The sequence below is a fragment of the Corythoichthys intestinalis genome, chromosome 8 (assembly GCF_030265065.1).
Source record: "Corythoichthys intestinalis isolate RoL2023-P3 chromosome 8, ASM3026506v1, whole genome shotgun sequence".
Classification (NCBI taxonomy): domain Eukaryota; kingdom Metazoa; phylum Chordata; class Actinopteri; order Syngnathiformes; family Syngnathidae; genus Corythoichthys; species Corythoichthys intestinalis.
In genome coordinates this window covers 21,929,723-21,957,520 of record NC_080402.1, presented here as the reverse complement: position 1 = coordinate 21,957,520, position 27,798 = coordinate 21,929,723, and the positions used below count along the sequence as shown (strand labels likewise).

Here is a 27,798-nt window from a genome sequence, read left to right as displayed (position 1 = left end):
TTTTAAGGAACTGTATCTCGCCTGAAAGTTCCTGACTATTGATTAGAAAATCACATGCAACTAAAACCATTAAAAATTTACCCTTGAGGGTTAAGTTACGAGAAGCAGTGATATGATGATGGACCTCCCCTACAGCTCCAACACTCTCCCCCCTCCCACTTGCTCGTGGCTCTCTGTGCCCACGTTCTGGCAGCCGGCAGAGTTTTCCGTCCTGTGTCGGGTTAACATCGCAGACCTCATGGAAGCAGCGGAGGAAACTCTCACTTACCGAGATGGCCCCGGACCTCACAGGACGCTGCTCCCAGGGGACAAGGCCAAGGACACCGGGGGACATTTTGAGATAAAAAGTGAGTCCAATTATGTGGATTTGGACATGAGACCAGAAGGCGCCAAGACTGTGAAAGTAACATTTACCGGAGAGGGAAGCCAACTGTCTGTCAAAAGTGACGGCTCAAAGCAGGGGGCAAGTGGACCGGCATCTGTGGACTCCGTAGATATGGGCGGCGGTGTTGTGCCAAGTGGACCCGAAGCGAAAACTGGAGCCAAACTTTCCTATGAGGAGTACTCCGGTGATGAGATGCATCTACAGTCAGAAGTTGATCCAAGCGACTGCAGCGAGGGAGACGAGCTTCAATACACGGACATATACTTGAATAGCCGCAGCGAGTCGGATGACGCTGCCAGCGTGGTTCTCTCCAACCACAGCGGCACGGACACGCCAAAGGACGAGTCTCATTATATCACCACGCATGAAATCCAGCTGACCGAACTCGATCACGATGTCGATTACGACCTGGGCCGCGGCGCCAGCTGGGACTTTGAGGACGACAACTTGGTGTACTCCTTTGTGGATTACGCATCGTTTGAAAGCGATGACACCCGAACCGGGACTCTGATCTTGGAGGGCAGAAGCCAGGTCGCCAAACTTGGTGCGAGCACAGAGCAGGATGACAGTGATCTTTGCGACTCAGAGAAATGCGCCAGCTCGGATGAAAGTGTGTGCAAAAACCACACCGCCGGTGACAAAATCCACCTCTCGTTCCAAACCTCCAGAGAGGAGCCAGCCGGTATTACGGACGAATGTGCCAAGCGCTTTGGAGACACGAGCCACTTCTCTTTCGTAAGAGCGGGACCTTTGGGAGATAACAGAGCCAAGTATTTCATCCCCGCTCCTGGCCGTCAGCACCTTGCAACCAAACTAAGACGGAAGGACATTAATGAATATTCCAGTGGCGCCTCCAGCTCCATAAGTGAGCTGGATGACGCCGACAAAGAGGTGCGTAATTTAACCGCCAGGTCATTCCGAAGCTTGGCGTGTCCTTACTTTGACACCATTAATTTAAGCACTTCGAGTGAGTCGTCCTTGTCGGAGTATGGTTTAAACAAGTGGTCTGCTTATGTGGATTGGAATTATGGACACATCCCTCGTGGGGCAGATCACAGCATAATTGCGCACAAGACCTCAAGCGCCACATTAGAAATGAACGAGACTGTAGTGAGTCATGGAGCCCCCCAAACTAATAAGAGACTAACTTTTCATCAGGAAGCGTCCCTTTGCCAGGGGGCGGAGATGAAACATCAGCGAGAGGTCACGTTGAATGTGGAATGTAATTTAGATGCACAAGTAGCCAACAGGCGACACAAAAGTAGCAAGAGAAGGTCTGAGGAGTTGCGTGGAGCAGTATTGGCAAGGTCCGGTTGTGAAATGCAGTGTGACCATAGTGAAAATACAGGGAGCACACATAATAGGGCTGTATTTGCATCAAGCCTGCTTAAAAATGTAATCTCCAAAAAGATGCAGTTTGAGCAGGAACGTAAAATGGAGAGAGGTGAAATCACAGACACCTGCCCTGCACTCTCTCCTTGCTTTCTGGATGGAGGCAAGGACAGGAGAGGCTTTCAGAGGCAAAACTCTGAATCTGGCTCGGGTTACACCAATTCTGGAGAGGACCAGCCTTTGGAAGGCAGCAGGCCTGGTTCTTGTGAGCCCACGGAAGAGCAGAGAACCACAGATGCGCTTGAGGATTCAGGAAAAAAAGAACCTAAAGCGGGGCTCTGCCACAGTCGGAGCAGCGCATTTAACTCCTGGAAGGATGATGAAGCCGTGAAGGAGGCTGAGCTCTCTGCAGCCGCAAAGGAAGCGAATGAGGACTCAGACAGGAGTAACATGCTCACTAAACTTCTTTTCATGCCGAGCTGCCAGCGTTTCTCCAAAGAGAAAGACAGTGCAGAATGCAAGACAGGAAATACAACTGTTAAAGAAGAAACCACCAAAGGTGGAAAAACTCCTGAGATAAAAATATGTCTAAGAAGTGTGAAGGAAAATAAAGGAGGGGGCCTGAATATTGCAAACCTGTTAACTCCTAAAATAAGCTCTGTCAACACATTTCGGGGAACGGTTGATGCCAAATGTCATATTTTGTCTGCCGTGGATAAAGTTCCAAATTTTACAGTTCGAGACTTCAGAGACACAAAGTGCAAGTTTCAAACACCAATCTACCGTGTCCGAGACGTACGTAAGCTGGTTAAAAGTTCATACAGTTTTGTTTCTTTGGATAACAGCAACAGTAAATGTGCAGTTGAACCCATCGAAAAACCCGAAGACAAAAAGGAGCCAGTAAAACAAGTGTCACCTTCCCCTATTGTTATTAAATGTCACTCAGTAAAAACAAATAAATCACCAAAACAAACAGAGGCCAGTGCACTACCACATTGTACTGCTAGCAAAGCGCCAGCCATTGTAGCAAAGCAACCAAATACTGACCAACTGGAAGCTGAAAAAGTATTAAAACAAAGGCAGGAAAAGTTTGTCTGTGAGATGGCTGACAAGCGATTTGAGCCTCGAATACCCAAACAAGCTGCGCTGGAGAAACTCAAAGCTGCCGTCAAAACAATGGAGCAGCTTTACGTTTTTGACCGTAACGAATGGAAACGTAAGGCTCAGCCTCCACAGCCGATCACGGGCAGCCACGTGCTATCGCTCATCGCCCGTGAGGAGCAGGGAGCTGAAGAAGAAACAACAGCGGAGCCTGAAACAAGTGAGGAAGGAGTGGTAAATGTCATACGTATTCCCCACACTAATGAGTCAGCGCAACGCAAAACCTTCAGCAACAAAAGCAACCTTCACCTTCAACCTAGTGCGGTTGCCAGCCCTGCGCTACAAAGTTTGGCTTTGAAAAGCTCCAAGATGCCAGCTGCACCTTTTTCTGTAAAAATACAACCTGGAATTCAAGGACGGGCGGAACAGACAAAGGTCCAAGTCGGTCCGACTAACCCCACCGTCACACAAAGCGACTCGGAGAACTATTTATCCATACCGGGCCTGGTGTGCACCAGTGAGGTCAGTGTGGCGAACAAGGAAATAGCTTACGCAGATATGAAGCCAAAAATCAGCCAACAGAATGATGTGAAGACCCCTGAGCACAAAAGGTTATTAATGGCTGATTGCCCAGCTTCTTTGGTCTACCACCAACCTGCGGTAGTCCCACAAACACAGCAAGTGTTGTGTTTCTCACCCCCTTTTGCCACTCTGTCACCTCCACCTATGACAGGAGAGACTCACCTTCAAACAGCGCGCAAAATGCTCCTTGACCCCACCACGGGGCATTATTACCTAGTTGACACGCCTATCCAGACCACCACAAAGCGACTATTTGACCCAGAGACAGGCCAGTATGTGGACGTTCCACATTCACCCGTGCCGCCCATCGCCCCCGTCACCCCAGTGCCCCTCACATTGCCACCCCTGGCCTTGAGCCCGGGAGCCATCGCACCCACATATGTGGTCTACCCTGGAATCATCCCCACGCCCGCTCTGCAAGCTCAGGCCTTGCCGCCGTCCCCAAGTCATACTGAAGACAGAGAAAAGTTGAAAAATACATACGCAAAGCAGGAATTGAGCGTGCCGTTGGCAGAGAGCCCCTACTACAGTGCTACAGCAGAAGCCCCGCTGGGACATATGAAGCCCTCCTCGGTCATAGGAGGCAGGAAACCGATTATCAGCATCACGACGCAACAAGGTCCAAGAATCATCGCCCCGCCTTCCTTCGATGGAACAACAATGAGCTTTGTGGTTGAGCACAGATGACCAAGAAGACACCTCGTTGCACGTGTAAGTTGGCACGTTCACCAAACATTCACATTCAGCCCTTGAGGCTAAGTTTGCACTGCAGGTCAATTCCACTTTGTCCATATGCAACACGTATCTGCTTATTTCACGAAATGATCAGCTCATCAGCAAGCTCTGCAGGAGCCTGATAATTATCCTGATTATTTGAGTCAGGTGCAGGGCTGGCTCACTCCATTTGGGGGCCCTAAGCAAAATAATGCAAAGGGGCCCATATTTTTGGCCCACCATTTCGTCACAGTGTATTGTGAAACCCATACATGCAATCCAAGCCATATGTCCATATTTTGTATATTAATCAGATTTTGTTGCACTGCATACTTCAAACTTCTCACCCCAAATGATTGTCAGTACTTACAGTAGATAGCGCCGAACCTTTTCCTAAAAGAGGAAAGAAAGAAGTTAAGGAAGAACTTTTATTTTTTTAAGCTTGTAATCAAGTATCAAAACTCACAAAAGTCAAATAAAGCAAACTGTAGTCAACAAAATAGAATATAAATTAAACAATTGCCAGATTGGGGGCCCCCTAGTGGTCAGGGGTCCTAAGCAGCTGCATAGTCTGCGTATAGGCTGGGCCGGCCCTGGCCTGGTGTGTCGGAGGAGGGAGAAATGGAAAACAAGCTGGATAGGGGCTCTCAAGGACTGGACTTGAGCACCCCTGGTGTATCACAAAAGTGAGTACACCCCTAGCATTTCTGCAGAAATTTAAGTATATCTTTTCATGGGACAACACTGAAAAAAATGACACTTTCACACAATGAAAAGTATTCTGTGTGCAGCTTATATAATAGAGTTAATTTATTTTCCCCTCAAAATAACTCAAAATATAGCCATTAATATCTAAACCCCTGGCAACAAAAGTGAGTACCCCCCTTTGAAAAAAACGTACATCCCTAAATGTCCAAATTGAGTACTGCTTATCATTTTCCCTTCTCATTTTCTCTTCTGAAGACGGTACACAAGAAAGCCCGCAAACAGTTTGCTGAAGACATGTCAACAAAGCACATGGATTACTGGAACCATGTCCTATAGTCTGATGAGATGGACGGGCTTTCTTGTGTACCGTCTTCAGAAGAGGCTTCTGCCTGGGGTGACAGCCATGCACACCAATTTGATGTAGAGTGCGGCGTATGGTCTGAGCACTAACAGGCTGACCCTCCACCTCTTTAATCTTTGCAGCAATGCTAACAGCACTCCTGTAACAAGTCACATGACATTTTGGAGGGAAAATGACAAACAGTACTCAATTTGGACATTTAGGGATGTATGTTTTTTCAAAGGGGTGTACTCATTTTTGTTGCCAGGGGTTTGGATATTAATGGCTATATTTTGAGTTATTTAGAGGGGAAAGTAACTTAACTCTATTACATAAGCTGCACACAGACTACTTTTCATTGTGTCAAAGTGTCCTTTTGCCAGTGTTGACCCATAAAAACATATACTTAAATATCTGCAGAAATGCGAGGGGTGTACTCACTTTTGTGATACACTGTCAATTAATCAAATGCAACGCATCTGCAGTCTGAACGCTCATCCGCACCCATCCGACAAAGGGCGTAGGTTTGGTCTCAACATTGATAGGGACGATATAACATAATAAGTTGTTAAAATCTCTTAACTAACCAGGAATGAAAATAAAAAAAATTAGTCTTAAGACCACTCAACGTTGTCTGTCTAAATGAAGGAATTAAATATAACTGAAAAAACTCTTAATCAGGTAATAACAAAAATAAATAAAAATGGAGCCTTCCTTCAAGGAAAACACTACTGCTTTTATCCACAAGCACAGCCAAACTCAACAAAAAATGAAAGGTCTTTTGGGCTGCTTTAAGATTACATACAGTAGATAAAAATAAAAATGGAAAATTGGAGTAATGGAGGTAAACCTCGGTTCACTACATTTCTCACAGTTTAATTCACATTAGCAGTAGAAAACACATACAGGAGGACACCTCTTCCTATTTGAGTGTTGCAGGTTAGCAAATTCACAGTTTAATGTTATGCTAACTCTGATGCAGGTCAGACTTTCAGTAACAAAATTAGTGGTGTGTTCCCCACCTCCACAACATTGACATCTTTTTACATTACTTACAGTGGCTGCTGCTGGCCGAAAGAAAAACCCCATCTCTTCGAAGGGGGCGGAGGAGGCGGCATGTTGTCGATATGTTGTATTTGTGTCAGGCCTGTGTGTGTGTGGTGGTGGTGGTGGTGGTGGGGGGGGGGGGTTAAGTAATAGAATAGAATAGAATAGAATAGAATAGAATAGAATAGAATAGAATAGAATAGAATAGAATAGAATAGAATAGCCCTTTATTGTCATTATACAGTTGTTCAATGAAATTGTGGAGCATCTACCTTTACAGTGCAGGACAAGTAAAAATCTGGAATGTGGCTTGCATGAATAAAAGTATAAAATCTAGATAAATATAAAATATGTATGAGGTAATCCTATGTTCAGGCAGTGCAAGTATTGAAGTGAAGTAGCAGCCGTTGACAGTGAAGGCATTGAATATTGCACATTAATATTGCACGTAAATAAATACTGCACATAGAATATGTGTGAATACAAGTTAAGAAGCAGAAGTCAACAGCGAGGCATTGAATATTGCATTTGGTAAGTATTGCACATAGTAATTGCATGTAAATGGATATTGGACATGGGGTGATGTGGTGTTACATATGGCTGTTCAGGGTGAAGATGGCTTTAGCAAAGAAACTGTTCAAGCCATCTCCACCCTGAACAGCCATATGTAACACCACATCACCCCATGTCCAATATTCATTTACATGCAATATACTATGTGCAATAAAAGTCATCAGCCAATCAAACGTGCGTTTGAAGAAAAAATGGACTGGCACATTCAGCAAGTGAAAAGGGGTAAATATACATTAGGTCTGAACAATAATTCACTTAGTAATGGTATTGTGAATTCTATCAGTGCAACATAAGGGAAGACAATCTAAATTGCCTATATAACTGAAGTCACTATATAATGCAAATAAGTTTGCTTAAAAGTTGGTGGGGACAATTTGAGCATCCTGAAAAATTGGTAGTTTTATGTCCCTACCGTCCCTATGCAAACCTACGCTCTTGCATCCGACCTATATGTCATCAACAGGTGAAAAACGTCACCACTTTTCGACAAAACAAATAACAAGCATGGACGAGCAATGGCGGACGAAGACGCAGAAAATAACCTTTCCTAATTGATGCAACAAGTGAAGCTAAAACGGTTAAGAAAATGTTGACCTTGGTAGCACCAAATCCTGGAAAATGCCACAAAAGCGAAATGACTGAGACCTGTCTAGGCGCTATATTTACTTCTGTAAACGCACTGAGACACGAAACAACGTTTTGTCGCATGCATGTCACTTCACCGAAACATTTTGTTCATCTACTCTACATGTTGCCTTTGTTTTTGCAACATTAACGCCTACACACACAAAAAATCTGGTAACACTAATAAGGGTCCCTTAATTAACATTAGTTAATGCATTTTTAGACAATAACTAATGTTTAAGTAACATTGCAATAATTAATATAATTGCTTATCTAACATTTATTAATACATTAATTAACATGAATTCATGCATTAGTTAATGCCTTAATTAATGCATAGCCGGACAGTAACTAATAGTTTGGTAAAATTAAAAATATATATAGGCCTATATAGGGTTAGGGTTTAGGTTTAGGGTTTGTTAATTTAAGCATTTATAATTTCTTAGTTAAGGGACATATGTGCTACACTTTACAATAAGGGTCCAAAAAGTATTCAGTAATGGTTAATAAAGGTTAAGAGGGGGTAACTTAAGCATTTATAATTTCTTATTTAAGGGATATGTGTGCTACACTTTACAATAAGGGTCCAAAAAACATTCAGTAATGGTTAATTAAGGTTAAATAATACTTATACGGTACGTTCATGTGAAGGGTTAGGGTTTGAAAAAGAAATTATAAATGCTTAGTTAAGGGACACTTGTGCTACACTTTACAATAAGGGTCCAAAAAGCATTCAGTAATGGTTAATAAAGGTTAAGAGGGGGGAACTTAATCATTTATAATTTCTTTGTTAAGGGATACGTGTGCTACACTTTACAATAATGGTCCAAAAAACATTCACTAATGGTTAATTAAGGTTAAGTAATACTTATGAGGTACGTTTATATATTAATAAATGTTAGATAAGCAATTATATTAATGATTGGAATTAGTAGTGCAACAATTAATCGATTAACTCGAGTATTCGATAAGAAAAAAATATTCGAATTAAATTTTGTTACTTCAAGTATTCGTTTAATTAAAGTGGCATTGTAATGGTTTATCTTGAAAGTGTTTACATTTAGTTTTATAGGTTAGGGTGGAAACACTGCCCTCTGGTCTGCCTCATTTTACATGGCTGAATCCAACTGCTCCCTGTTAAGACCAACGTTAGCTAAGTTTTTGTTTGGGCTAATGTTTTTTAATGCATTCGTAATTTAGTTAAAAGGTATATTTAGTAGGGCTGTCAAACGATTAAAATTTTTAATCGAGGTAATCACAGCTTAAAAATTAATTAATCGGAATTAATCGCAATTCAAACCATCTCTAAAATATGCCATATTTTTCTGTAAATTATTGTTGGAATGGAAAGATAAGACACAAGACAGATATATACATACAACATACTGTATATAAGTACTGTATTTGTTTATTGTAACAATAAATCCACAAATGGCATTATTAACATTCTTTCTGTTAAAGTGATCCACGGATAGAAAGACTTGTAGTTCTTAAAAGATAAATGTTATAGTTACAAGTTATAGTAATTTTATATTAAAACTTCTCTTCATGTTTTCGTTTTAATAAAATTTGTAAAAATTGTAGGAGCATTTTAGGAGCATTGTTAAAAAAAAAAAAAAAAGTTAGTATTTTATAGCATTTCAGCTCGCGGACTTTAGCTATGTAAGCTGGCCAATTGTTCTTTTGTTGTACATACAGTAGATCCTCACTTATTTATATTTTATACTGTTTGAGGCTCATCCCAGGTATTTTAATTTTTCATGTTCCTTATCCGATTACTTGATTATTCGAATTAACTAGTTCATCGATTAATCGACAACTAAAATAATCGATAGCTGCAGCCCTAATTGGAATGTTGCTTAAACATTAGTTATTGTCTAAAAATGCATTAACTAATGTTAATTAAGGGACCCTCATTGTAAAGTGTTACCAAAAATCTGAATGAAAATAAATCCCACATTGGGCATCACACCATGAAGTGTGAACGTACTGTAGCGAAATTTTTACCTAGTTTTTAAAAAAAAAAGCAATAGCATGTCGTCAGAACTAATGGATTAATGTCTTCTGTTGCCAATACAACCCAAATAAACTACTTTAGTGCTGTAGTATTAGCATGAATTCATCAATGAAAAGTCTTTATCTGTATAAAATATGGTTCATTTCTAACTCATTGACTACCATTGACAGCAACAGACATCCACTTTATTTTAACTGTGAGGGCTGGCAGCAATGTTAACATTTTCCTGTCACTACTGGAATGGAATTATGAAAGACAAGGACACAACTACAGTACATACAGTACACTGCTTATGTAATCTTATAAATGGCTTGTTGTCCAGACAGAAGGTTTAGAGGCAACACCGAAATTAGAAGTGCTGACAGCAGCAGTCAAGCTTGGATGTTGTTTGTAAATAAATAAACAGTACCATAAATAACTGAGATGCCTCGTAGGGTGCATGATTGTTACCCACAATCTTGTATTCCTGCTATTGTTAGGCATCATAGAAAATGTCTAAAATTGTTTTTTGTTCCTTCTCATTATAAATAATACACAGTTTAAAAACAGTAAGGGCTTTTACTGACAACTAATTGACCGTAGTGACATGTCTGAATTACATTTTTTCCCCTCTTTTAAAAATTTTATTTTTTTATTTTTAAATCATCAGGTTAAGCATTTTGAGGTTAAGCAGTGTGTGCGCCAGTGTGTGGCGGTCTTTATGTACCACATACTTTCTAAGTTTTAAGTTCAGCTGTGACATGTCAGCGTTAATAGACATGCAGTAGCTTCATGACAGGTAACTTGAGCCCTAAAACTCTCCCCGGGCTTGATGGGATTTTTAGCTGCATCTCTCAAGTGCCCAATTTCCCTCATGACAGCACCGTCGGACAATTTCTATAGTGAGAGGTTGACTTTGTTTACATGCGATCACTTCCTTAACCAATTACAAAAATACTTGAATGGGTACAGTTTTTCGATACAGAAAATACTGCCTTATCTGAATGAAGTTGTGAAAATCACTGCTAGATGCAGGCTAACTAACATGTGACTGAAACTATTGCGCATTTTTGTCTTGTTCTCGTCAGATGAAAATTGGCATTAGTTTTGTTATGTCTTAGTCCGCCAAAACACGTTTTTACTTCGTTATCGTCTCGTCATCGTCATGAAAAAAGTGTTTGCTGACGAAATATTTTCGTTATCGTCATTGTTGACGAAAACAACACTGGCATAGTGTTGTAGTAGTTCGTAAAATGAGAATCAAATCAAATTTATTTCTATAGTCCTTTACAAAAACCTGAAAGGTCCTCAAAGTGCTTTACAACAATGATAAATATTAGGGTTGTTCTGATCATGTTTTTTTGCTCCCGATCCGATCCCGATCGTTTTAGTTTGAGTATCTGCCGATCCCGATATTTCCCGATCCGATTGCTTTTTTTTGCTCCCGATTCAATTCCAATCATTCCCGATAATTTTTCCCGATCATATACATTTTGGCAGTGCATTAAGAAAAAAATGAATAAAACTCGGACGAATATATACATTCAACATACAGTACATAAGTACTATTGTATTATGACAATACATCCTCAAGATGGCATTTAAATTATTAACATTCTTTCTGTGAGAGGAATCCACTGATAGAAAGACTTGTGACTTTGTATATTGTGACTAAATATTGCCATCTAGTGTATTTGTTGAGCTTTCAGTAAATGATACTATAGCCATGCCCAAATGCATGATGGGAAGTGGAACCATGACTGTGCGTAGTGCTACTAATTGATATATCTTCTCTGCGTTGGGAAATAGCATAAGGTATTAAAAGATTAATTGCTACCTTGCTTCCCCACATTGCTTCCCATGATATTTCTAATCGTAGGGAGAGGGATTGTAAGGCTTTAGCCGATTAAAAAAAGGCTCCAAAGGCTGCCAAATTAACTTTACTCATTTTATGCTGCCTTTTATCTCTCTATATAGGTAAAACAGCGCCATTACAGATTGAGCGCGACAATACGTGAGTGGGTCGTGCAGCACATGCATCAATTGCGTTAAATATTTTAACGTGATACATTTTTAAAAAAATTAATTACCGCCGTTATCGGGATAAATTTGATAACCCTACCTTAAGCCTAAACTAAAGACTCTGGATGAGTGTAACATATTATGTCTGTAACGTTAAATACAATTAGAAAACGATTTAATTAAAAAATATACAGTATATATATTAAAAAAAGGCATGGCCGATATTTTTTTGACGATTCCGATTCTTTGAAAATGACGTGATCGGACCCGATCGATCGGGACATCTCTAATAAATATAGTTTATGATAAATCAAAGTAACTCAGTGTCAAGAAATAAAACACAACCAGTATTCTATTCTAAGAACAGTTGCAAGGAGAAAAAGCTCACATTCAAGTCAGGAATTACTCGAGTATCTGTTTTTAACGTGCATGGGGTAATCCGACTCTTTTTCCATCGTGCACCCCTTTTATTGACAATATCACTTAATAATACATGGTCACATGAACATGCAGAAAGTGAGTACATGGCGTGCAGTGATTGGTTAGTTCAGAATAAGAACAGCAACAGTTTAGGAAGTGCCTTATTTGGTATGCTTACTGTGAAACAGAAGTGAAACTTATTACATCTCAACCTGGGGATTTTCCACAGAAGGTACGGCCTTGGAAATTTAGCTGTAGCTGGGACGAAAGGGAGTCAAAACTTGATAAGGAAGTCAACTGGCGTCATTTTGGAAGTTCAAAGAAATACAACACATGAACCTGGATGAATAGCCTAACAAACGAATATAGTACCACACCAGTAATGTGTTTTATAAGCATGAATAAAATATATTCCTTCACACTGTTACTTTAAAAGTGATGTATCTGTTACTTTTGATCAATTTTTCCTCACTTTGCTGCCTCAACATAAGAATGACAACAGAAAAATGTCATTACATGTAATTGACTATTAGATAATTGAACTTAAAGGGGAAGATCAGAATTTTTTTCATAAGGCTTAATCTTCGAGTTAGCAGAGATTTAATCAGTCAATGGAGTTCATTTCAACCACCATTGACTCGCACTAGCTTAGCCATTCCGGAGCCATTAAACTAACAAATAACTGATAAACTGCATGGAATTTGTTGAAATCAACTCCACCGACTAATTAAGCCCAGCTAACTCGAAGATTAAGCCTAATGTAAAAATTTCAGAATTTCTGGTTTGGGTTTAGGGTTTAACAGCATATCAGTGCCAATGTAAAGCAATGCAAATTGACTTCACAATAATTAACAACACACAAATGAAAAGCATACCGCGCGAATTCTATTTTTAGACTGAGACGTTACCATCGTAACCCGGAAGTGGGTCATCATAGACAGGCCCTCCCATACAATCCATGTTATTTCTGCTTGTTTTCTCCAGTAAGCTCTCAAAAAAGAACATGCCGAGTAAATATTGCTGCTATGGAACATGTAGAAACAACTCTAGACATTACGACATATGAAGAATGTTTTCTTTATACGTTCCCGAAACCAAAAACTCGGTGGAAAAAAATGTGAAGAATGGATCCACTTGCGCGAACGTCCAAAAGACCAGTTTAATGCCAGCAAGGTGAAGCCATTCACATTTCATATATGCAGTAAACATTTTGTTGGGGGCCATTGTCCTACAGAGGACGAAAAGGTAAGCCATTTTGATGTTTTTCCTTATTTTTTAGCGGGGCGTTTTGCCATGCTGCTTCTGTCTGACAATGAATGACCTGAAAAAAATTAAAATAGTATCTGACTGCCACTCTTGTTACCTTTCTGTTGTAAATAACTTTAGTAAGGGTGAAGTGTAAATGAATTATAGAATTAAGATTTGTCATTCATGAAAAAATTTAAAGTGTTCATTTTTGTCACTGAGGAGCATTTGCGATCGCTACACAAAAATAGCAATGTAAATTACCCCCGAGAACAGTCAGAGACGTAAGACAACCAGAGGATATAATATATAAGAAAGACAGGGCATATGGTGGTAAAGATTATATTGTTGAAACAGGAGAATGTCAGTGGCGTAAGGCAGTGCACACAAGAAAAAGGTGTCGATAAAAAAGCTACCTCAGGTGAGGTCTTTTTCCTGTCTTTTTCAGCCCTATGCTAGGTGGCTCCAATAATAACTGACTGTAGCCGATAGCCTACAAACCACGCCCACATGATGCCTCGGTAGATATCAAATATATACAGAACTAGATGCAAAAGACAGACACGGCTGCATTAGCAACATGTATAATAAAGAACTAGATGCGTTAGTGAACAGCCGCCATCTTAAAGCAGTAGACTTCTCAGCAAGGCTCTGTTGTAGAGAATCTTCCTAGCGAACCTAAGTAACTTTTTATCTAAAATGCTCCAAGATCGGCAAAATAGTGACTTAAATCTATCTTTAAATGATGAAATAGTTTTAAAACTTACACATGTCAAAAGTAGACCGAAGGGAACTAATGCAATAACGTGAGTAATTTTAACAACTTTAACGGTTGATTCACAACATTGTAAATGACTTCCACACATAGTAAAGGATACTATCTAGTTATCGCAATATCCACAATACCCCTGTGTCTAGTTAAGTTTAGGGTAAAGAATTGGGCAAGGGCCAATTGTCCCAAAAAAAACCTTTAAACTTCACATTGTGTGACCTCTTTTGTTTTTTTGTTTTTTTTTGAGAAAAAAAAAAACATGAAGTACATTCAGGTAACTGAGTTACTAACGCAATTACTTTTTGGAACAACTAATTTGTAGCAGTAATTAATTACTTTTTTAAAGTAAGACTAACAACACTGTTCGTATATAACTACAATATTCTTCCTTTTCTATACATTATGAGGCAATAACAATAGTAATTCACAGACACTACGGAAACTAACTTTAATTAAATTACTGGTTCGGAAAAATGAACGTGTTACATTACTTGCAACTGAAAGAAAGTAATCAGAATACAGTAAGTAACGCGTTACTGAAAACACTGACATTGACATTAAGAAAAACAAAACAAAACAAAAACACCCATTGCGATAAAAGTCAAAACAGCAAATCAAACAATAAAGCAGATAAAATCCGAAAACATTAAAACACTTAAGAAATACAAATAGGTTACCCTAGTCTGGAGAAAAAGCAAATCTTAAAAAGCAGGTCTATAACCGTGATTTAAAAATGCCTAGATTAGATTAGACTATTCCACAACCTGGGGGCAGCAACTGCAAAGGATCGATGACATTTGTATAAAAAAATACCCCTATGTGGTAATAATTGGATATCTATCCCTGTCAATGGCAGTTAATAACTTAATAACAGGCAATGGACTTCTGTGATGAATTCTCTAACATTTTAAATGGGGGAAAAACACAGCAAGAACATACATGAAATGACTCCTAGAATTTTTCGATTAAGATTATGAAACAAATGGATACATAATCAGATGGTTCAATCACTGCTGTATGGAAAATAAAAGGCACTGCAAAACGCCATTCGTTTTTTCATTTTAGCAAGATCATAAATAACTGATTAAGTGCACAACAAGAATGTCCCCTTTAATAAAAGTGAAAGCAAATCAAAGAGCTTTGTATGTATTTTTAAAAATCTGCATGTTATTGCTGGTTGAATTCCATTAATGCGTGCATATTTGTTCTGATTGTTTCAATTTCTCATTACCGTATTGGCCCGAATATAAGACGGCCCTGATTATAAGACGACACCCTCTTTTTCAAGACTCAAGTTTGAAAAAAGACTTTTTGAACACCAAATTGATTATTATACAGAAAAAAATTACAGTACACCTGAAACAAATAATTATAACAATACACTTACCGACCACTTTATGAGGTACACCATGCTAGTAACGGGTTGGACCCCCTTTTGCCTTCAGAACTGCCTAAATTCTTTGTGGCATAGATTCAACAAGGTGCTGGAAGCATTCCTCAGAGTTTGGTCCATATTGACATGATGGCATCACACAGTCGGTGCAGATTTGTCGGCTGCACATCCATGATGCGAATCACCCGTTCCACCACATCCCAAAGATGCTCTATTGGATTGAGATCTGGTGACTGTGGAGGCCATTTGAGTACAGTGAACTCATTGTCATGTTCAAGAAACCAGTCTGAGATGATTCCAGCTTTATGACATGGTGCATTATCCTGCTGAAAGTAGCCATCAGAAGTTGGGTACATTGTGGTCATAAAGGGATGGACATGGTCAGCAACAATACTCAGGTAGGCTGTGGCGTTCCAACAATGCTCAATTGGTACCAAGGGGCCCAAAGAGTGCCAAGAAAATATTCCCCACACCATTACATCACCACCACCAGCCTGAACCGTTGATACAAGGCAGGATGGATCCATGCTTTCATGTTGTTGACGCCAAATTCTGACCCTACCATCCAAATGTTGCAGCAGAAATCGAGACTCATCAGACCAGGCAACGTTTTTCCAATCTTCTATTGTCCAATTTCGATGAGCTTGTGCAAATCGTAGCCTCAGTTTCCTGTTCTTAGCTGAAAGGAGTGGCGCCCGGCGTGGTCTTCAGCTGCTGTAGCCCATCTGCCTCAAAATTCGACGTACTGTGCGTTCAGAGATGCTCTTCTGCCTACCTTGGTTGTAAGGGGTAGTTATTCGAGTCACTGTTGCCTTTCTATCAGCTCGAACCAGTTTGGCCATTCTCCTCTGACCTCTGGCATCAACGAGGCATTTCCGCCCACAGAACTGACGCTCATTGGATATTTTTTCTTTTTCGGACCATTCTCTGTAAACCCTAAAGATGGTTGTACGTGAAAATCCCAGTAGATCAGCAGTTTCTGAAATACTCAGACCAGCCCTTCTGGCACCAACAACCATGCCACATTCAAAGTCACTCAAATCACCTTTCTTCCCCATACTGATGCTCTGTTTGAACTGCAGGAGATTGTCTTAAACCATGTCTACATGCCTAAATGCACTGAGTTGCCGCCATGTGACTGGCTGATTAGAAATTAAGTGTTAACGAGCAGTTGGACAGGTGTACCTAATAAAGTGGCCGGTGAGTGTAGATTTGAGAGAAAAAGCATGTTATTTTGCCTCATTCAAATCTTAATATCTGAACATTTAAATATGTAAACTAAAGTGCAATCACATTCGTAAATGAATGGCTTCTGGTTTTTGAAATGTAAATAAACCAATCTATTGTGATAAAACAACAAAATTGCAATAACTGCATTAAGCATCAAAGTGAAGTCTAACTGTAACTGCAGTCTTGAAACAAATCTGAATAAGGAAAAACATTGCAATAAAATAATGCAAACTGGTTGAGAGTAGCTGAGATCTGTCATGAACATTATTCCTCAAGTTCAGCATTCGCTTCAATGATATCTGGCGTCATCTAGTGTCGTGAATAGGTATAATGTCTAGACCGCAAATATAAGACGACTCCCACTTTTTCAGTCTTATTTCAACGCAAAAAACACCGTCATATATTCGGACCAACACGGTAATTTGTTTCTCTCATGCACTGTTCCCATTTGTTTTTATGCAAAATTTTGGGATTAATCACGAAAAAGTTTTCCGACTATTTATTTAGAATATTTAGCTTAATACTGTTTAAAAAAAAAAAAAGTTCATCATGATAAACAATACCCATACCAAATGAACTCCATTCATAGGACCATTAAAAAAAGTGAAGGGTTGACTCATTCACACTTGCAATCCGTTCCAGTCTATTGTCAAGCGAGGTGTGAGAGTAAGAATACAACTGTGTGCGCTTGTGAGATTCTTGTCAGTTGGGTGGCAGCCAAGGGGCTCAGAGCGGGCTTTAGTAGTGGTGTGAAGTGGAACAGTGTGCGTGTAGCTGATGGCGTGTGTGTCAGTGAGTGAGTGAGTGAGTGAGTGCGTGTGCAGGGGGGCATGGCTAGGATAGTAAAGCAGGAGGGAAAGGTCAGGTCAATGTAAAGTATTTGTTGTGCTGATACAGGGAGAGGACAGCTGCTGGGACAGATCAGATGATGCTGCTCGCTCCACCGTGGAAGCGAGTCCGGCGGGCTGGGACGGGGTCAACTTTTTATAGCCCCCTGCCCCTCTACGGAGTCCAAAATGCACAGACTGAGGTGTAGAGCAGTCTACAATACAGTATTTAATCTTACACACAATGACCTGAGCTGTGTTTTGAATATATGCTGTGTAGCCATTGAGAGCCAAAATGCATAGACTGAGGTGTACAGCAGTCTACAATACAGTATTTAACCTTACACACAATGACCTGAGCTGTGTTTTGAATATATGCTGTGTAGCCATTGAGAATGTGGTGTACCTGTTTGTTTGCTGGCTGACAAATAGTTGGACATCTTGGTGTAGTTGTAAACAGAAAAATAACATGGAACACTTAACTGAATGGAGTTACTGCACTGTGAAGGCCTAACAAAGCATCTTAATGGAGGAAATTCAACTTATTCAAATACTAGTAGTTGGCCCGGCATTGCTCGGGTTTGTGTAACTTGAACACAGTACAGGGTTACGAACGAGTTCCGTTCCTACACTGGCGACGTAACCTGAATTTCCGCGTAAATCGGAATTAACCCTTTAAGTACTCCTAAATACCCCCTAAATCTCAAAATAACTATCCAAAAACATGTTTTATAGGTCATTGTACTGTCCTCGCCAAGATGTTGGCACTAAGACTGCGAACTAAGCTCCGAAATGATGATGTCAGACGTCCGTGCGGTTTGCTAACTTTATTCAGATGCTCATGACATCAAAACTCGCAGAATGTAACTAAAATAAAAATGAAATTAAATCAGGTTCATCTTCAATAAGAGCAATTCAAAAATTTGCGTTTATAACTAGCTGCTAATCAAGCAATAACAATCAACGGTAACACTTTATAATAACTATCCATTATTACTAGTTAATACATCATTAGTAAACTGTTATAAATTATTTATTGTTGACTTACTATGTGTTTGTTAACAGTTTGTTAAGTTTCTTTTTTTTTTTTTTTTTTACCAAAATGTTCAACGTTTCATCAGTGGTGTTTCTTTGGTAAAAGTACAGCACACAGAAAGGCCTATAAGTGGAACAATCTTGAGGTTCAAAAATTAGATACTTTAAATATCACATCGGATTTCTGTACCTTGAACTTCAATCCATATGCTGTTCTTCAAAGTTTAGTAGATGTTCAGCAAACCATTAACATCTCATCTCTAAAGTGTGAGTTAATAAATTAAATATTAGTTATAAGCCTATTTATGTTATTGGAAAGTTATTCTAAAGTTGCAGTTATTCCTCATTTACCAATAATTAAGAAATGGGGAGGTGTTCCAACTTTAGAATAACATCCCAATAACATAAACTGATACTTAATAAGTCATTAGTTGGTATGTTACTAATAGCTTGTTTATGATCTTAATGCTAATTTTATAACGTATAGGTATAAATCATTGACATACAGTTTACAAGTCACTGATGACTCATCAACCATTAGTTTATGATATATTAACTCTCTATAAGGCATCATTATATATGCTTAACAAACACTTAACAAGTCAACAATATATCATTTATTAACAGTTTAGTAATAATGAATTAACCAGTTATAACGGATAGTTATTTGATGGGGGAGAATATTATGTGATGCCTTAACATTAGCACATTATGCCTTTGTGATGAACGATTGCTTCTGTGACATAGATTGTAACAACTTCTATTGTTTTTTACCTTGAGTTTCATAGTTAGGAGGGAATCTCACAAGATAACTTGTTTTGCACCATACAGTAGTACGCGCTTGAGCCCCATAGTTAGGAGGGAATCTCACGAGATAACTTGTTTTGCACCATAGCATTGTTTCTTACAGGCCTGGGTTCCATAGTTAGGAGGGAATCTTACGAGATAATTTGTTTTGCACTCATAATATTTACCGAGGGAACACAACATCTGCTACCGGACGGCACAACCTGGGAACCACACAAAGAAAAGCCCCTTTTTCGAGGGGCTGAACCATAAGTAGCTTTAATGTTTGTCATTGGCCACTGCCAACTAGCTTATTGGCGCAGTGGTTACCGTCCCTGCCTGCCGAGCAGAATCGTCGCTGCGCGCAGGTTCGCGTCCCAGCCTGGTCAGAGGTGGGAGCGGAACGCGTGGCGGCGCTGACACTCGGGTTACAAATGGGGGCTCGTCCAGGATCGGGAGCGAAGGCTTCGGGGGCTGAGTGTAACGGGTATGCGCAGGTCCGTTGTGGAGCGTGGAAACCTCCCTTCCAATTGCTTCATGTAAGGACGCTAACGGCTGCGCTGTTAGCTCGAGCTTATTGCCCCAGTGGTTACCGTCCTTGCCTGCCGAGCAGAATCGACGCGGCGCGCGGGTTCGCGTCCCAGCCTGGTCAGAGGTGGGAGCGGAACGCGTGGTGGCGCTGACACTCGGGTTACAAATGGGGGGCTTGAGCTTATTGGCGCAGTGGTTACCGTCCTTGCCTGCCGAGCAGAATCGTCGCGACGCGCGGGTTCACCTGCCGAGCAGAATCGTCGCGACGCGCGGGTTCGCTTCCCAGCCTGGTCAGAGGTGGGAGCGGAACGCAGGGCGGTGCTGACACTTGGGTTACAAATGGGGGCTCGAGCTTATTGGCACAGTGGTTATTATTGGCACAGTGGTTACCGTCCTTGCCTGCCGAGCAGAATCGTCGCGGCGCGCGGGTAAGCGTCCCAGCCTGGTCAGAGGTGGGAGCGGGATGCGGGGCGGCGATGACACTCGGGTTACACAAGACCACTGATAATCTCCCTCGATCTGGGGCTCCATGCAAGATCTCACCTCGTGGCGTCAAAATGATAACAAGAACGGTGAGCAAAAATCCCACAACCACACGGGGGGACCTAGTGAATGACCTACAGAGAGCTGGGACCACAGTAACAAAGGCTACTATCAGTAACACAATGCGCCGCCAGGGACTCAAATCCTGCACTGCCAGACGTGTCCCCCTGCTGAAGCCAGTACACGTCCAGGCTTGTCTGCGGTTCGCTAGAGAGCGTTTGGATGATCCAGAAGAGGACTGAGAGAATGTGTTAGGGTCAGATGAAACCAAAATAGAACTTTTTGTTAGAAACACAGGTTCTCGTGTTTGAAGGAGAAAGAATACTGAATTGCATCCGAAGAACACCCTACCCACTGTGAAGCATGGGGGTGGAAACATCATGCTTTGGGGCTGTTTTTCCTGCAAAGGGACCAGAACGACTGATCTGTGTAAAGCAGACATGTAAAAAGTCCGGCCCGGGGGCCAAATGCGGCCCGTGGTCAAATTTCATCCGGCCCCCAGCCTCTGTCATGAATTCAATAACGTCTGGCCCTCACACAGACTTAATAAATTGGTCAGCAGCACTGCTACCAGCATATGAAGTAGCTTACACACTAAATGCTGCTCCTCATTTACCCACTAAAAGGCAGCAGCACTCTATGCAACATTACCTAGTGTAACCCTTCCAATTTTCTAAAATGGCGATAATCAACAAAAAAAAGAAAGTTGAATGCGTTGGCCGATGCTTCAAGGATAGGTGGAAATTGGACTATTTGTTCACTAAAATACACAACAACTGTGTCTGCCTCATTTGTAAAGAGACAGTCGCTGTTTTTAATTCAATGTGAGGCGATATTACCAAACAAAACACACTGACGTGTACGACAAGATTACAGGGAAGATACGCAGCGAGAAATTGAAGCAACTTGAAGCTAGTTTAATTTCCCAGCAGCAGTATTTCCCAAGGGCCTGAGAGCCGAAAGAGAACGCCACAAAGGCTAGTTGCGAGATTGTCGAAATTATTGAAAAAAATAATAAATCAAATGTAACATAGAATGGCTTGCTAAAATTTGCTTAAATAAATTGTTCTACGTAAAGGACGTCAGCCAAGGTCGGCCCCCCACATTTTTACCACACCAAATCTGGACCCCTTTGCAAAAAGTTTGGACACCCCTGGTGTAAAGGAAAGAATGAATGGGGCCATGTATCGAGAGATTTTGAGAGAAAATCTCCTTCCATCAGCAAGGGCATTGAAGATGAGACGTGGCTGGGTCTTTCAGCATGACAATCATCCCAAACACACAGCCAGGGCAACAAAGGGGAGTGGCTTCGTAAGAAGCATTTCAAGGTCCTAGAGTGGCCTAGCCAGTCTCCAGATCTCAACCCCATAGAAAATCTGTGGAGGGAGTTGAAAGCCCGTGTTGCCCAACGACAGCCCCAAAACAACACTGCTCTAGAGGAGATCTGCATGGAGGAATGGGCCAAAATACCAGCAACAGTGTGTGAAAAGCTTGTGAAGAGTTACAGAAAACGTTTGGCCTCCGTTATTGCCAACAAAGGGTACATAACAAAGTATTGAGATGAACTTTTGGTATTGACCAAATACTTATTTTCCACCATAATTTGCAAATAAATTCTTTAAAAATCAAATAATGTGATTTTCTTTTTTTTTTTTTTTTTTCACACATTCTGTCACTCGTGGTTGAGGCTTACCCATGTTGACAATTACAGGCCTCTCTTCAAGTGGGAGAACTTGCACAATTACTGGTTGACTAAATACTTATTTGCCCCACTGTAGCTATGTATAGAGTGAAATTGACAAATGTAAAAGTCTACATATGAGTTGTATTTTTCTGAAGTCCTGGTAACTAAACAGCATTTTTACTTTTGATTTGTAGACATCTCCAAGAGACATCTGCCTTCCTTCAACCCCGCCAGCATTGTGCTCTTCAGGACATCCCCTACCCACAATCAACATGAGTTTATTATCAATGCATTGCAGCACTTTGCGAGGTAAAAACACTGACTCACAATTGCTTTTACCAAGCGGCTCCAATTAAGGAAAAAAATGCCACTTGGTCACTAGAAATAATGGCAAATTAAGATACACAGTATACAGGAGTAAAGACAGGGACCATTTGTCTTGAGTGAAATGCGGATTTAGATTTTTAAAATTATGTTTTCCAGCAAAGTAAATTGTAGTTTTGTTTAACACCATCTGGTCACATTAACAATATTCAATTGTTTACAAATTGCAAGTGAAGTGTTTTACCTGAAGTACATGCATCCTCTGTTTTATGACTGTCACAATGCTGTTTACACCTGCCCTGTTGCAGCAATGGCTGAAATGTCTGAAACGGATGAGCTGTGATTGATGAGATGAAGCTTGCACCTTAAATAACACAATAGAAACAGAGCACACATAGTGTGTCAACGCGATGAAGCGGAGCCGGGACTCCTTTTTGAATTTTAGGGGATATCTTCCTCTATTTGTGTTTATTTTATTTACACTTTGGAGTGTAATTAAGTTGGAGTCGGTGTGTATCGGTGTGTGTGTGTGTGTGTGTGTGTGTGTGCGTATGTGCATGCTACATGTGCAGGGTGTATCAGCATTCTGCAAGCATAGAAAAGAGGAGTCATGTTACTTAACTGTGAACAGGAGCGAGCCAACTTATCTTCGTGTTCTTATAAGAATTTAATAGGAAACTACACAATTATTTTTTTGGAATGAAGGAATGATTGCATTCTTTTTCTCCCTTAATTAACCACCACTAGTGTCTCAGCGTACTTTGAATCCTAAATCCTATAAAATTCTCATGAGAACATTGGACAATTTATTATCAACTTGGAGTAATAATTTTCCACACCCCTCCAATGTACCTGAACAGTTTCATTTACTGACCAAACCAAGGATGAATTCAACTTTATCTAACAGAACATGCAATGAGCCATTACATAATATACAAACTGCCCCGTTTTCCATAAAAGGAATCATCCAGACTGTTATTTTAGCAGGTTTCCAACTTCAATGTATTAGAGGTAATCGGATCTGCTGGTCAGTCTATTTGCCTTCATTGTGTAAGATACACAATATTATTTAAATTGCCCTATATAAGAGTTTGTATGATTGTTTGTTGTAATTTGGAAGGATGTTTAATAGAGTAGAATGGATCATTTACTTACTGCAACATGACTTGATGCATTTGGAAAAGCAACACTGCACAAAATGTGTACATGTTAGGAAAGCTGTCATTTGGGACTACCTTAAAGAAATTGTGTGAGTAATTATACAGCCATAGACTTCACTATCAGTTGACGGGTTGAGGGGCCGCTCCCTAGGGGGGCCTATTTTCAAAAACTTAAAATTCAACTAATTTTCAAAACCAAAGCCGCTAGCAACCTAAAACTCACACAGGTACCGATGAGGCTAACACAGTGCCCGCCATAATTATTGGCACCCCTGAAAAAGATGTGTTTTTTAGCTTCTAATAATTTAATCTTTAATTCAAATAATATGGGACCTAAATGGAAAAAAAAGAGAAAAATCCAACCTTCAATACAAGTGCATTCATTCAGTGGGGAAAAAATCCCACATAAAGAAAAAAATTATTTAACATCAAATAATGTGTGTCACAATTATTAACACCCCTGGTGTTAATACTTTGTACAACCCCCTTTTGCCAACATAACAAGGTCTGGGGACTAAGATGGCCATGGGAGGAGCTTGATTTTGTGTCTGGTGAACCGTTTCTGTGTAGATTTGGCCATATGTTTAGGGTCATTGTCTTGCTGAATGACCCAGTGACCACCCATTTTCAGCTTTCGGGCAGAGGGCAACAGATTTTGATTTAAAATGTCCTGGTATTTCAAAGCATTCATGATGCCATGCACCCTAACAAGGTTCCCAGGGCCTTTGGAAGCGACCCATACTGTGAAGTATGGGGGGGGGGTCAGTGATGCTGTGGGGCTGTTTCGCTTCCAGTACTGTAGCCGATAGCCTACAAACTACGCCCACATGATGCTTCGGTAGATATCACATATATAAAGAATTAGATGCAAATTACAGACACGGCGGCATTAGCAACATTTATAATAAAGAACTAGATGCGTTAGTAAACAGCCGCCATCTTAAAGCAGTAAACTTCTCAGGAAGGCTCTGTTGTAGAGAACCTTCCGAGCGAACCTAAGTAACTTTTTATCTAAAATGCTCCTAAATCAGCAATACTTTTAATCTATCTTTAAATAGTTTAAAACTTACACATGTCATAAGCAGTGTTGGGCACGTTACTTTAAAAAAGTAATTAGTTACATTACTCACTACTTCTTCCAAAAAGTAACTGAGTTAGTAACTGAATTACTCTATAGTAAAAGTAACTAGTTACCAGGGAAAGTAACTATTTCCGTTACTTTAAAAAGAACTTGCTGTATGTCACCGAATTTGAAATTTTCTGAGCAGTATTTGAGTCAGTGGAATAGAGAAGAACAGACGAGTAGTTAACTCGTTAGGTGCTTCAGCAGATTTGAATTGCTTACCACAGATGTCGATAAAAGCTTTGCCCCGGGACTTAAATTATACATTACATGCAGGTTCTGTCCTTTAATTTCGACAAACTTGAAATAGTGTCTATATCTCCACCTCTTAAAGGACAATTTTTCTTCTGAATGCTCTGCCATCCCGACCCTATGCATCTGTTTTGCGTGTGTGTTTGCCGCACGCACTGTTCCGGTTTGCTTGTGAAATCACCGGCTCTGATTGGCTTTCCAAGACACATGACTCTAACCCTCAGCCAATCACAATCACTTCCATCGCATCTCTCGAGGGGGCCGCATTCAGGTAGGCTCGTTTCCCGACAATTCACGTCACTTTCAAAGCGTCTGCCGTCCTCAAGATGGATGCAGAATTATTGCTGGCTGACAGTGGGAGATGGGAACGAGGCTAGCATCAGGTGTAGCAAACACAGAAACGTTACCAAACTTTGGAAAACATTGTCTAATTGAATGAGCAGGGACAAACAGCTTGGAGTCAGAAGTACGTGCGCTATTCTCGAACCTGAACGCACCCCAAGTCTTGGATGACAAATCAAAAGAGCAGAGAATCAACTCGACACGGCTGGTAGCTTCTTCAATTTATTCAGAGTAAGTAACGCACCGCTTTTGACCGTCAGTAACGGTAACGGCGTTGTAACGGCGGAAAAAGTAATTAGTTAGATTACCCCGTTACTGAAAAAATAATGCCGTTACGTAGCGGCGTTATTTATAACGGCGTTACTCCCAACACTGGTCATAAGTAGACAGAAGGGAACTAATGCAATAACGGGAGCAAATTTAACAACTTTAACGGTTGATTCACAACATTAAATGACTGCCACACATAGCAAAGGTTACTATCTAGTTATCGCAATATCCGCAATACCCCTGTGTCTACTTAAGTTTAGGGTAAAGAATTGGGCTAGGGCCATTTGTCCCAAAAACCCTTTAAACTTCACATTGTGTGACCTGTTTTTTTTTTTGTTTTGTTTTGTTTTTTTTTGAGAAAAAAAAAAAACCCATGAAATTTATCACCAGTTACTCTGCCAAGTAACTAATTACGCTTACATTCAGGTAACTGAGTTACTAACGCAATTACTTTTTGGGAGAAGTAATTTGTAACTGTAATTAATTACTTTTTTGAAGTATGAAACCAGGGATGTGACAACCAGTGTTGTTAATAACGGCGTTACAATATAACGGCGTTACTAAAGGCGTTTTTTTTTTCAGTAGTGGGTAATCTAATTAATTACTTTTCTCATCTTGGCAACGCCGTTACCGTTACAGAGGACAGAAAGGCATGCGTTACTATGCGTTACTATATTGGTCGAAAAGTCTGAGGGAGACGGACTCACCGAGAAGACAGAGCAGAGCAGGAGTGGGGAGGAGGCAAGAAAGTTGTGACGCCGAGCAAACGCGATGCTAGGTAGCTCCAATAATACATGTTGTAGCCGATAGCCTACAAACTACGCCCGCATGTTATGGTAGATATGGTAGACATGGTAGATATCACATGTACTGTATATAGATATAACTAGATGCAAAATGACAGACATGGCAGTCAATGCGTTGGTAGACAGCCGCCATCTTAAAGCAGTAGACTTTTTAGGACGGCTCTGTTGTAGAGAACCTTCCTAGCGAACCTAAGTAACTTTTTATCTAAAATACTTCTAAATCGGCAAAATCTTGACTTGAATCTATCTTTAAATGATGAAACAGTTTTAAAACTTTCATATGTCGAAAGTAGAGAGAAGGGAACTAATGCAATAATGGGAGAAATTTTAACAACTTATAACAGTTGATTCAGGGTAAAGGGTAAATTAGGGTAAAGAATTGGGCTCGGGCCAATTGTACCAAAAACCTTCACAAAAAACTTCACATAGTGTGGCCAATGTTTTTTTTTTTTTTTTTTTTTGAGAAAAAAAAAAGAAGAAGTAATTATCACCAATTACTTTGCCAAGTAACTAATTACTCTTACATTCAGGTAATTGAGTTACTAACGCAATTACTTTTTGGGAGAAGTAATTTGTAACTATAATTAATTACTTTTTTTCAGTAAGATTAACAACACTGGTGACAACACTGTTTGTCACACCCCTGGTTTCCACCTAAATCCGGCGTTAGAACACGGCGTGTTTGAGTTTATCGAAATTAAAGTTTCCGGGATGCTCTGCCCGGTGCGGCCCCCTACGGAAAGCCGTGGCACAACTGCAAAAGGGGGCTGCCTCGTCAACTGATTGTGAAGTCAATGATACAGCATTGAGATCAATTCATGTTGAAGAAAAATAATCGCATATCCCTAATGTTTGCTCAATATGCTTTAACGCCAAGCTGTGCAAAGGAGGCTCAAATGTTTATTTATTTATTGTAAAATGTTGATTATATGCTTTTCATTTTGACCCTGCTAACAATGATTCTCCATTGAACCTGTGTTTTTTCTGATATGAACATAAAGGCCATATAATACTGATTTACATCTGCAGTTTTAGTCTGTTGTATAATTTCTTTCAATGAATATAAATGAACTAAATGCACTTGGATTGTTTCCGTGACATATTTTTTTTTCATGACATTTCCCAGAAGTAACGTGAATAAAATATTCTTAAAGGTTAAACAAAGCAGTTGATCAAAAAATAATGATTAAAAAGTTCTGTATGGGTGTTTGCTTAGCAAACAAAGAGGGTTACTGGAAGTTTTGATGGTTTGAAATAAGTCGAAGTAGGATGTGTTGTACTGTAATGACATTATAACACAATGGTGTTGTTCTGTTGCACTGTGAGCTACTGTATGTGGCATGTGCAGGAAAAAAAAGACAAGGTCAGGATGACAGCAGAGAGACATTTTGAAAGGAGAAATGCTGTAAGCTGATGCTGGACTGTGAAAATGAATGAGTGTAATGTAGACTGATAAGCCTACATACCTCTGGAATAAATTCAAAATTCAGGGAACTGAAGATGTTTGCATTTTTTGGTCGGATTTCAGCTGTATGTTCATATTTTACAGCAGAAAAGGTGAGCTATGAAATATTTCAATTGTATTTGTCTAATATAAACTCATGTTGCCTCTTTTAACACGAGCGAAAATT

The 27,798-nt window shown here is 40.2% G+C and overlaps 1 protein-coding gene across 1 annotated transcript; it reads left to right on the top strand.

The window, feature by feature from the left end:
* Nucleotides 1-216: 216 nt before the first annotated feature.
* LOC130919879 (uncharacterized protein C4orf54 homolog) lies at nucleotides 217-25,672 on the top strand. The gene is made up of 2 exons (XM_057842500.1): nucleotides 217-4,111; nucleotides 22,085-25,672. Exon 1 carries the CDS (start codon nucleotides 239-241, stop codon nucleotides 4,085-4,087), a length of 3,849 nt encoding a protein of 1,282 aa, XP_057698483.1. The 5' UTR covers nucleotides 217-238; the 3' UTR covers nucleotides 4,088-4,111; nucleotides 22,085-25,672.
* Nucleotides 25,673-27,798: the final 2,126 nt, after the last annotated feature.